This window comes from Aythya marila (genome assembly GCF_965140915.1).
Source record: "Aythya marila genome assembly, chromosome: 24".
In the NCBI taxonomy this organism is placed as follows: domain Eukaryota; kingdom Metazoa; phylum Chordata; class Aves; order Anseriformes; family Anatidae; genus Aythya; species Aythya marila.
This window is the reverse complement of record NC_139065.1, coordinates 694,866-706,923: the sequence shown is the minus strand read 5'-3', so window position 1 is coordinate 706,923 and position 12,058 is coordinate 694,866. Positions and strand designations below refer to the sequence as shown.

Below are 12,058 nucleotides of genomic sequence, written 5' to 3'. Positions count from 1 at the left end.
CTTTGGTAAGTTCTAATTATGGCCCTGTTAATGGGAAGAACGTCCGTCAGATCAGAGCGCTCATCACATTTAGCACTGGCACGCTGAAATCATCTGCTCGCGCGGCCTGAAAATTCTCTGCTGATCTCTAGATGCCACAGAAGTGAGGATCTGGCAATACAAAGTAAGCCACACCACCTGGAAATAATCAAATATCTACGTGTATTCTGTATATATTAATCCAAGTATGTCTTTCAGGAATTTGCACAGTCTGTTGCTAAAGAAAATTATGCATTTATTTTCTTTTAAAAATGAACCAAAGTACAACTTTAGGAAATATCTGCCCATTACATTTAGATACATAGTTTGAGACTGACTTATTTCGAAAGTGTTCCTTCACAGAGAGAGTTATATTCACATGCACCTTAAGTGTTTTCTACATTTCCACCTTATTACATCTCTTCACAATATTTATAATAAAAAGGCTAACCTGCAAGTTCTTCAGATGTATTGACATTGAGTGTGAACATCTGCGATGTTTAAGAACCCCTGAATAGTCATTTGATTGCACCAAGACAGATGTAGGCTGGTAAAATGATAAGGCACAGTACTATGTATAGGGAACACGGGTTGTTCTTTCAGCACAGGCTTACTGACCTCCTTAGCCAGCCTGCAAGAACTGCGTTTGGGTTAAGTCACTGCACCCTCTGAGGGCAGCGACCATGTTCACCTATGCAAGACTGCTCTGACACCCCAAGGGTTTTACACGTGACAGTGGGAGTAAAAAGCTAAGATTTTAGTGGAGTTTTACAACACTCAAGGGCTCCTTTATGTGAAGGATGAAGTGTATACGTTTCCCCAAACCCGTATCAAATTAAGAAAAAAAAAAGTGAAGTGGTTTCTTTGTTATACTCTCAACATAAAACCATGATGTCCAGTTTTCAAAACTGCTGGGTACCCACAACTCTGAGTGCTCAAGGCATGAAAAAGTTGCAAGTTTTTCTATTAAGGAAAAGGGTTTTCAGTGTGGTTTGCTTTGAATCTCAGCTGGGTACCGCACAGAAGTACTGCAGACCTTCCCGTGTTATTTTGGCTCTTCCCTTCCACAACAGTATTAAACTTTGGCAGGCAGGGGATTTGTATCAATCATTTCAGCACAGATCTCTGGGTGCAGAATCAGCCTTTTGCTTGTGTGGCGAGGATTAGTAAGACATTGCTGAGATCATCATGTACATGTTCGGCAGCCAAAGCAGCTATCAGTATTAAAAAAAGAGAGAGAGCTGCAGTCTGCAGTGCATACCCCCTTAAAAAGGACCCTAGGTTTATTTCAGAGGTAGTTTCGAAGAGGATGACCATTGCAAAGAACCTCTATTAATAAATTCCTACCTTTAACAGCTTCTAACTGCATGAAGTCCTCACAGGTCACAACTACTGTAAACAAGCTCAGACTGCGTCGCACGCCCACAAAACGTGCCTTAAAACGTTCAGATTCGTTTGTTCTGAACTCCTAGAGCTCCTACCCAAAATGGATGGATAAAAACCTCTGGCAAGGAGTACCTGGCGTACGCAGACGACCTCTGTGCTCAGATCCCTGGTGTGAAACAAGTTCCCACCAGGACGATCAGAGCTGTGCAGAACTGAACGCAGCCCGGTTTGGTGTGTGTAGTACCATGTTCCACAGTGAATACGTTACTGTCCCGCTGAGTTCACACCAAAACAAAGTTTCTCCTTGCAACTAGGACAGCTGTAAGATATTTGGACCCCAGTGTGAAAGCAACATGTATCTGTCGGATGCGATGCCCATGCCTTGTCACTTGTTTCTATAAAATATTGCTAAAACAAAGAGCTAAGATGCAAACAATAAACAGAGCATGTTACTCACGATACAGAGACTAACAACGTGTGCAGTCAAACAGGAAACATTGTAAAGAACAGTTTAAAACAAGTTTGGGTGACTTCATTAAGATTCTTAGAAATGTGATGTCTGTTACAAACTCAAGTAAATTGCATTTGTCTTGTGCTAACTTCCTAGAAGAGCATGATTCGGGTTCCAGTGGAACCTCACTAGTGCTGGCAGATTAACAGCCCTGCAAAACAAAGAGGTACCTCAGAAATCAGTGCTGCTGTTATTCTATTTAGACAAGTTTTGTATCAGTTTCATTCAACATCCTAACCACTATCACAAATGATTAAAATGATGGACTTCTAGTGATTTCAGACCTCCTTAGTGTTCAGCTTTCCAAAAATTCGTGAGAATTTGTGAAATCAGTGTGAATTTGAGACTTGACTGTATCTCAGTGATGACAGCCACTGTGAGTGCACCTGCAGTTTCCAGCTGATACTGTTCAGCAGCACAGCCTCTGCTCCGGCCCCGTGGCTGCGTGCACCTCCTGTGCTAACTCACCAGGTGAAATGTCCCAGACACAAAATCCATCAGCTAACTTGATGGGCTCTCCTGCTTTGGCAATAGTGTGTCACACTTCCTTGAAATCATGTATTTTATAAAGAAAATGAGGGCTTAGTAATGGAAACAAGCTCAAAATATCATTAGCTGTATTCCCTGGGTGATGAAGAAACCCCTTTTCAATACAGCAAAAATCTTCTGAAGTTGCTTCTTGTTGCTTCTCATCTGCTATGGCTGTGCAGGCAAGAGCCCCAGATCAGCAAGACAGTCAGCTCAGCACTTGGCTTTGAACTACAGGAACAGTCCCAGGTAAGTGAGATTGATTCTTAGCCATACACAACTCAAAGAGCACCTTGTTTCATCAGGTCAAGATGAACACATTTTCTAGGTTAAAAAAAAAGCTATATTCTTGCCAAATAATTATTGTATTTGTAGTTTCAAAGCACAAGCTTTAAGTGAGAGCACTGTACGTATGCTAGGGGCTGTGACACTGGAAGTTACCTGCCAGTAACCAGATCTAATCACTCTGCATCTGGCATTTTAGAGATAAAAATGCCCCAGAACCAAGACACTACTTGCTACTTCTGGAGAAGAGCTATTTCACCTTCTCTTTGCACAGCTCCTAGCACACGAACACTCTCCTGCCTTCCTCCAGGTTCCAAACACCACCATCACTTTATAGTTTTTCTACATAAAGTGCTCTTTGTCTACGCTTCTTTCTTACCAACTTATTGCTCCTCACTCCCCACGTACATTTAAAAAAAAATATGTTGAAAATGCATATGGGAAAGGGCAGAGAAGGAAGAATAATATTTCTGGCTTTGAAAAAACCTGCCCCATTTCTAGAGATTCTGCTAAAATTGGTGGTCTATTCTACCACTTCCCTCCCTGTTTTCCTGATTCTCCATTCAAATAAAACTTCGCTAGGCTGAGCCAAATAAAAAATACCAGTCCTGCATTATTATGAAGTGAGCCATGAGCATTGCACACACACTGGTATTACTTGTAGCTGCACAGATAAAGGCTAGACTACGTTATTTTCATATTATTACTAAGCCTATTGCATTCATACTCATAAAACAAAAGAACTTGGGAAAACTAAATGCGTGAGAAACTCAGTTTGAGCAGCAGCCCGGGAAAGTTTGGAGCTCTGGGTCTGTCTTTTGGCTTTTTCACAAAAGCCTCCATCCAGCATTTCCCAAGTGCTGTAATTAAAACAGAGCAGAAAATGCAGCCCCATCTTCTCAGAAGAAGGGTCTCGTATTGAACACGTGGTCACCTTATCTTAAAAATCACCCTGATAATTCCTTTGTTTGTATAATGAGAGTCTCCTTGTTTTAACATCAGAAACCTGCTACGGAGAAACTCATTAAATTTAAAACCCTTTCTTCATAAAAGCTCTAAATTGTATTTAAAATTGTGTTCAGGCACCTGGCAAGAGATCAGATGCTTTTGTAAATGGACTCGGGCCATATGGCTCCAAGTACTAACAACCAGAACAAGTTGTGCTGTTGTCATTACAGGTCACACCACCATTTCATGTTCTTGGAAGATAAAGGAAATACAAGCTCATGCATCTCGAGCATGCAGAAACATCTCTCAAAGACCTGAAGGAATACGATTAGAAATAAAGCGATTCATCCCATGATGTACTTTGATTTGGATCCACCGATTTTTGCAACTTATCGGTTTTTCCTGATATTTTATAGGTTACGGTGAGATCTCAGAGCACTCTTCCACTTAGGCCTGTCCCCCACGTTTTCTAGTTATAGTCCTGGGCCTTCAAATCTTTTCCTTATCTGACCAGGGCGGCATCTTTGCTTTTTTATTAAAAGAGCTCCACCTAATGCAATGGAATTCACTCTACACAACAAAGACATTTTTTAAATGATCAGAATCTCAAACGTGTAGAACAGACCCCAGATTCGATGGTTCCTTAAATTCAACATTTTTGTTTTGGAAACAACACAGGAAAAAAAAACACACACACACACACACAAAATCCACACACACACACACCTGGCAGAACTGATTTTTTAAATCTGAGCTCTAAAAAACATATAATTGATTCATTAGGCCTGAACACACTGGTCCACACTTGTGATGGACCAGTGCTGAATTTGAATTTCCTTGTCAGTTTTCCATAGGTTTTTAAGGGAGATAGCAAGTGCACAGAAATTGTTTTTATTTAGAGATATCCTGTGCTCTGTGCCATTTCCAAGGTCTTCTGAAAAAAAAAATAAAAATTTAAAATCAGACTACAAAATTTCAACACCAAACTCTCTTGGTGTTTATATCCCATGGTATTTTTAAAAATCTCAGGCAGAATAGGTAAGGGAAAAGCAGCACAGAGAAATCAAATTCTTCAAACGTAAGTTAGCCATTTGCAAGCAAGTTCTTAATGCATTACGTTAATGCACTTGTGCTTTTGACAACAGATGTGAAAACATTCCCCCAAATAAAAATAATTAATTTGGGGATTAACTGAAAATATGCATTTTAAATTATTTTCCCTTGCTGTCTTAAGCAAAATAATCTTCTAAACCGTCTTGATAAGAAAGTTTGATGTCTAAAACAGCATTATTAAATAGCACATCTGTCAAACTCATTTTACTCAGCAGAGGAGCTGACCTATCCAGAGCGGTATATGCACCATGTTGTGAGAGAAACAATTTGATCAAAGTTAGCCCTTTAAAAGTTTACATTTTGACTAAACTTTTTATATTCAAGATTCATCCTCTAATAAAAAGTAAAATCCATTAAAAACCTCTGCATTTAACTTCCTTACACGTTATTAACAAACGATTAAAATACAAGGTGTGTGTTCTGGAGCCACAGAGCCCGCTATTAGCTGACCAGCTTTGGCAGCACAGTACATAGAGGTATACTGCCGCTGGAGTCGGAGGTTAAATTCGCTCTCAGCTTGTTTGCTACCCCAACTACAGGAGGCAACTTAGAGCCAATTCCCGTGAAGGAACTCGTGTAGCTCGATATCCGTTTACTGGAGGTTTTGTCAGTGCTGGGCGGTTTGGGTGTTCGTTTACAAATCCACGGGTGCCTTAGAGCCTGACTTGGAGTCATGCGCACCGAAGGATCCCAGCTGAGGCATTCTTTTAAGAACTCGATGAACAAGGGATCGTCGCAGCCTTTCAGTGCCGTCACCCAGTCCTTGTTCCCTGGAGCACCTCGTATTTTCCCCCTGCGCGAGCGACTCCCGTTCAGGGTCACTCTCCCGTCTGCATGTGTAGTTACAGTGCAGTAGCGCGGGTGACCCTTGGAGTTGATGAAGTTCTTGGCTCGCTTGGATTGATCCAAAAGCTTCTGAGGGGGCATTCCCAGAAGTTCCATCATACAAGCCAGTTGGTCTCCCTCATCCTCTCCAGGAAAAAGAGGGTATCCAGTCAATAGCTCCACCAGAATACAGCCAAAACTCCACATATCTATGGGCATCCCATAGCGGCTTCCTAGGATTACCTCTGGTGCTCGATAAAATCGAGACTGAATGTACGTGTAGACTCTTTGGTGCTCAAAACAGCTGGACCCAAAATCTATTACCTTGATTCCGCTCCTCCCTTGCTGTTTCAGGAGGATATTTTCTGGCTTCAAGTCACAGTGTATGATTTTGTTCCTATAAAGAGCATCCAAGCACTGCAGTATCGAGTGAGCAAACTTGCGTACCAGCTGGATGCTGAAGCCCTGAAACTTATTTCTTTTAATCAGCTCATACAGGTTCATACTCAAGAGTTCAAAAGTCATACAGATGTGGTTCCGAAAGGTGAAGCTCTCCAGCATGTGAATAACATTCATGCTGCCAGTTTTATCCTGCTTCTTCAGGTGCTCCAGAATCCGGATTTCTTCCGCTGCTTGCCGATGGAATCTCTTCTCATTGCGAACCATCTTTAAGGCTAAGTGTTGGTGGAGTTTGTGATCGTAGACTTTAGCAACTTGTCCAAAACTGCCCTTGCCAATGATTTTGAGCACTTCATACCTGTAAGCAAGGTGGTCGTGGGGCACGTGAATGTAGCTGCCTTGGTCATCGTCGTAGCCTCCGTTGTTGGGACCACCAATTACTCCTTGCCTCTTTTTTGCAGCTGGACCCACAAAGTAAATTTCAGAGAAATTGAATATCTCTTGCTGCTCATAAGCAGACAATTGGTGTTTGTACTGTTTGACAGCTTGCTCTGGAGCTTGGGAAATGGCTTTGTGTGCTTTTGAGGAACTAACACCACCTTTAGAAGTGCTTAAGCTCTCTATACTCTTATCTTTTGCCAGGGAAGGAAGAGATCTTTCTGAACCAGTAATTCCTGCGGACTGCAGAGTACTGCTCCTTCTGTTACCAGAGTCCTCAAATAATTGCTCCACTTTGACCTGACTTCCAGTCAGAGGGTGATCCTTCATGGCAAGTTTGTTGCTACAAACCTACAGAGGGAGAAACAAAAAATCACCTTTACTTTATGGTTTAAAGCATGGACTAAGAAAGAAAGCAACATCACAAATAGAAACACCAGCATGTTTTGCATCTCCTTTAGATATAAAGAGCTCGATGTATTACCTAAGCTAGCTCAAGCTACAGGAGTAATTACAGAAGGGAGCACAAAATGCAAGTTACTGGAACAGGCACGTGCACAAACACGGTGTATTTTTAAGTCCCTACAGGGCGAACCCCAGAGCATCAAACACTCCAACAAGGACGCAGTACCTATCCCTACCGGTATGCACGTGGTCAGCAAACAGCTGGGGGAACGGCTATGTTTAGCTTTAAACGTGGGTGCAGCAAACACAACCGACAACAGATGCAATTTGCACCTGTCTGAGACACGCAACACGACAAGAACGTGCAGAGAAGTGTCAGGAATATTGCAAAGACAAGCGCGCCGGTGGAAGAGAGAGACATGACAGCAAGTGACATAAGGCTGGTGTAACCAAGCTGAACACGGAGAAAAGGGATGACAGCAGGATGAGATAAAACACATAAATGATATAAATTTCATGTCTATCTATACATAAACGTTTGGTGGTGGCTTTTTTTCCTTCTTTCTTTTTTAACGAGGAAAAACACATCATATCCATACTTACTTTGGAATCATGATAGCTGAATAATTACTACAAAAGAGACTTGGCAGCCCTCAATAATCAAGAATATCTTTTACTCCAACATCTTTGTCAGTAGCGTGTAACCACTGCCACACACTGTCACGTTAAAATATTTACATCTGAAATGAATGCATCGGAAACAGCACTTAAATGTGAGAAAAGCATTGTGAAATGTTTCAAGCTTGTCATTTTTACAAACTAGTAAGTGTCGAACTCCCTGGAGTTCAGTCCCTTATTTGCACAGCAGTTATTCCCCTTTCCTACCCGCTGATGCTCCTTGCTGACAGGCAGCAAGGAGGCGTTGTTTCATCCCATGCAACAAGGAAGAAGCTGTGACTAGTGTAGCAACATCTGTTTTCCATTCTGTCCTTTAATCTAAAAATAAAGGTTTGAGACACATGCCAAACCGAATCCCTGAAAACCAAAATAGCTACACAGGAATCAAACAAAAATATAAATAAACCTGCAGATCCACAGCCATAAAACCAAATTCCTTTTTAGTTACATAAAATCTAACATCTTAGCACAGTCTGTAAATAAGGGAAGTGAATGCTCCTGCCAAAGCCAGCTACATGTCTCTTAAGAGTCTATTTGTCAGCGCTGCCTTGAAGGGTTAGTTTCGCTCACGAGCCCAAAAAATGGGCATTTTCTGCAGAATTCAGTTGTAGCTCAGGGGTGGCTATGCCATCAGATCTATCCTACTAAGTTCCACTACTCGGAGTCCTATCAACCCCAAACCACAGCGTACGGTAAGAGACACGCCTTTCCAGAAACCCTGAAGTGGAAAAACAAAGCCCAACCCTGGTAACTTCGGATAAACGCCTTTTTCTCGGAGTCTGGCTGAACCTCTGAGATAAGAGCGGCGTATTTTCGGAGCCAGCTATTCAACGGAGCACACACAAACAGTAAGTTTACAAACAAACAGCAAACACAAAGGTGGAACGAGGTTCATGCTTCTTTGGTTCCTGAAGTTTCTGGGGACCCAGGGGGGAAGAAAGCCTGCCCTTCATCAGTAGGAGTCTTACTTTCACCTCTGAAATCAAAACTTCATGTTCTTACTACTTGGGTTTCAGTTGTGTGCACAACAGAAGCAGCTGTTGCCCAGCCTGGCTTCAGGAGAGGTGGCAGAACAGCTCTGCAGAGAGCCATCCTGGTGCAGAGCTGTCCCGGGGCAGCTTAGATCAGCAAGGCCCCTGCAGAGCAGCTTCCTGCAGTCACCTGGATGAATTAAGCACCAGGACTTCAAAAGGTGTTACTGTACCGCACAGATGGAAGCTATTACATCAATTCCTTTCACTATCTGGTTGTGAAAAAATGGTGTTAACCGTCTGAATGTCATCAATTTTAGCAATGTGACCAGGCCTAGCAAACAGTGTTGCATCCAAATACTCAAATACTTCCTATCCAGCAGCAACAGCAACTCCCCTAGTGCTGTTGTTTGGGGCAAACATTTTGTATTTTAAGTTCCTACTCAAACAAGGAATTCATGGTTACATTTCTCCTGAAACTGTTTCTTAGAGAAGGGGGCTTTGGATCTCAAACCTGACTCAACACCCATAAGCAGCAAGGACTGAAATTTCATTCTCAGGAGGCGACCAAAATCATTTGCCACGTGACGGTGAGCCACAAATAGAGAGCAATCTCCAGCCCAGGAGAGCTACACCAAGTCAGATGACTTCTGGCTAACATCAGCTTTCTTTCAGCAGCTTTCTTCTACAAATCACAGGCCGCCCAGTTTTTGTTGTTGATAAAATATGCTATTAGAAGCCCAGAAATTGGACCGACAGCACAACTGGCACCACATTAAAGATTTTCACATCCTTCTCACTTAAAATGAAGTTTTATATGAAAACGGTTAACCCAGTTCCTACACAGTGGGGTTGTCAAAAGCTCATCAGTTATTTTCACAAACTGAATTGAACCCATCTATTCTCAAAGCAGAAACATTTATGCTCTCTTATATCACTAAGATGAAAGGAATGGACAGCTGCGTATCTCAGAAGTTTGCAACTCTCACGTTACATTAAATCGTAATACAGAAATCTTGCAAAGAAAGAAACTGAGTATCACTTAAATCCATACACTTCTCCATCAAAACTGAGCATCACAATCCCTGCACGCTTCATCTCAGTTCCTGCTTGCAAGCCGCCACTAAGGTTGTATTTTTTGACGTGCTATCATGGCAAAACTAGGCATTTTGCAATCCTTAGTCTTGTCTTAAAAAGTTAACAGTCTTGATGGACAAAATATAGGTGAAGGATAAGATACACCATGGAAAAAAAACAGTCATGCAATTATATTTGCATTTAACCTGACAGTTCCAGTGCACTGGCTTCTGTTCAGTTATGAACAATTCTAGTTAAATTATGACTTAAGCCCTGCAGTTTAGGATTTCCCACATGCCCCCCACAAAACAATCCACTGCTCCTGAAACCTGTATGTTTCTGCTGCTCTCCCTCAGAATTGCTAAAAGAGGAAACACAGACCGGCACTACTGAATTTGCTCAGTGAATGGCACAGACCAAATTCATTACTAATGTCTGTTACAACAAGTTTACACAAAGTGATGATTTTCAAATGCAGCTTATTTGGTGAAATGTCTGTTTTCACTTTCTAGAGGGTTGTGTTGTTTTTTTTTTTTTCCTAAGCACAAGCTCCTTCACTTCTGCCAGAACTCAACAACAGCCAAAACACGGTTATGACACGTATAAAGGTCAGATCTCTGCACAGCTGAACACCACTACTACTGCTCAGTTGGAACAGTTTAAGAAAAGATCCCGTAACTCCACACCTGTTTAGGAAACACAGCTCCTGCAGAGAAACACGTTTACACCTTCACTCCATAAAGACCTATTTTGCTAGCAAATGAAGTGGAAGATAATGCCAAAGCTTTCAGAGAAGGAAGGTACTTCTGTAAGGCGTTTGGAAGACACACAACCCCCCACCGAAGTCCTGAAATTTTCATAAGTGAAACTGAAATGGAAATGTGCAAGAGTTGAAGCAAAAGGTGTAGGTTTACATACTTATCAGCATACCAGGTGGCAGAGCAGAACACTTCAACCCTTTGTAAAATAAATTTCTTAATTAAAATGAGAGCTAAGGATAATAATACTGGATTACTGATGCTGCCTAGCAAGTTTTACGTTCAGCAAAATGCTGTACTGTTTTTATATTTAGTAAAAGCCATACTAAATAAGCTACTGAAAGGCTGCCACATCCCACTTGTCTCATTTACTCTCTATAGTCAGATACAATGCCACACCAAGCCTCCACACAGGAGACTTTAAAATACTCACATTTGATCTTCCAAGGGAAGGAAGTCCTGAGGGGCTTTGTTCTTCATTTGTAGACTCTTGGTACCTGATCTGATCTATCCTCATATAGGAATCATATAATCCGTCTCCAAACCTGGCTGGAAATGTTCCATACACAAACCAGTCAGTCACAACGATTCGCACGGATAGAGACACACGATAAAAGCACACCTCATGTTTTAGTAAGACCTTCAGTTCTCTGTCAGCTGTTAAATAATCTTCAGAATTTAACTCTGATGTTTGGGCTGTACTTTAATACCTCAGAGTACACAGCTCTTTGGAAACCCGAATTTATGACGCTTTTAATTTAGAGCTTCTCTTTTTTCATCATTTTTTTGCACTGCAAACACACCCTTAAGAAACCTTAGCCAATGCACTCCCCCCCCCCTTTTTTTTTTCCCTTAAGCAGGATAATCCCAAAGTAGCCTCATTGAGGGCGACAACAGAAAATGAGCGCACGCGTAGGCACTTGGTCGGACTGGCTTTGAAGTAGGTTATCCCTTAAAAATGAGAGGGAATTAGCAGATTTGCTGCAAAAAGCAAAAATAAATAAATAAATAAATAAATAAGAGGGTCGCGTTGGTTCGCCCAGCATCTGACAAACCCCGCTCAAGACCCTAAAACCGAACCGCTCAGCGCACCCGACATCGAACCCACGAGCTATCGCGATACCGCATCCCGTCAGCGCCCCTGTCGCGATACAGCCGACCGGCCCGGGCTCCCGGTCACGGCCCCGGGGGGGCTGAGGCAGCCCCGGGGGAGGCCGCCCGCCGCCTCCAGCCCCCCCAGCAGCCCCCCGAGCGGGGCCCGCTCCCACCCCCGGCCCCGCCGTGAGGGCAGCGGCGTTGCCGCGCCCCGGGGCTCGGCAGAAGGGGAGCCCGGAGGCCGCATTGTTCCGCCGCCCCCCCCCTCCCAGCCCCCCAAACACCCCGGGGGGGTCTCCGCCGCCTCCTCACCTGCCCCGAGGGGCGCCTCCGGCTTCCTGCCCAGCAGCATGGTGGCGGCGGGGGGCGGCCCCCATCCCTCGGCCCGCCGCCGCCGCCGTCAGGCCCAGCGCTGCCGGGGCGGGCGGGCCGCGGCGGGGCCGCCCGTTGCCAGGGGAACCGAGCCCCCGGCCGCGCCTGCGCACTGGGGCCGGGGCGGGCGGGGCGCGGCGCTGCCCCCTCACGGTGGGGACGGGGCTGAGGAGCGCTCCCCGCCGATGAGGCGGCCGTTAACCGCCGTTATCCGCTGTTATCCGCCGTTTCCCTCACGGGCACGGCTCGTC

The 12,058-nt window shown here is 43.8% G+C and overlaps 1 protein-coding gene across 1 annotated transcript; it reads right to left on the bottom strand.

Moving 5' to 3' along the window:
• Positions 1 to 82: 82 nt before the first annotated feature.
• DYRK3 (dual specificity tyrosine phosphorylation regulated kinase 3) lies at positions 83 to 12,023 on the bottom strand. The gene is made up of 3 exons (XM_082778624.1): positions 11,748 to 12,023; positions 10,774 to 10,889; positions 83 to 6,802 (listed from the first exon to the last, which is right to left on the bottom strand). The coding sequence occupies exons 1-3, from the start codon at positions 11,785 to 11,787 to the stop codon at positions 5,231 to 5,233; spliced, it is 1,728 nt and encodes a 575-aa protein (XP_082634750.1). The 5' UTR covers positions 11,788 to 12,023; the 3' UTR covers positions 83 to 5,230.
• Between the last annotated feature and the right edge of the window lie 35 nt (positions 12,024 to 12,058).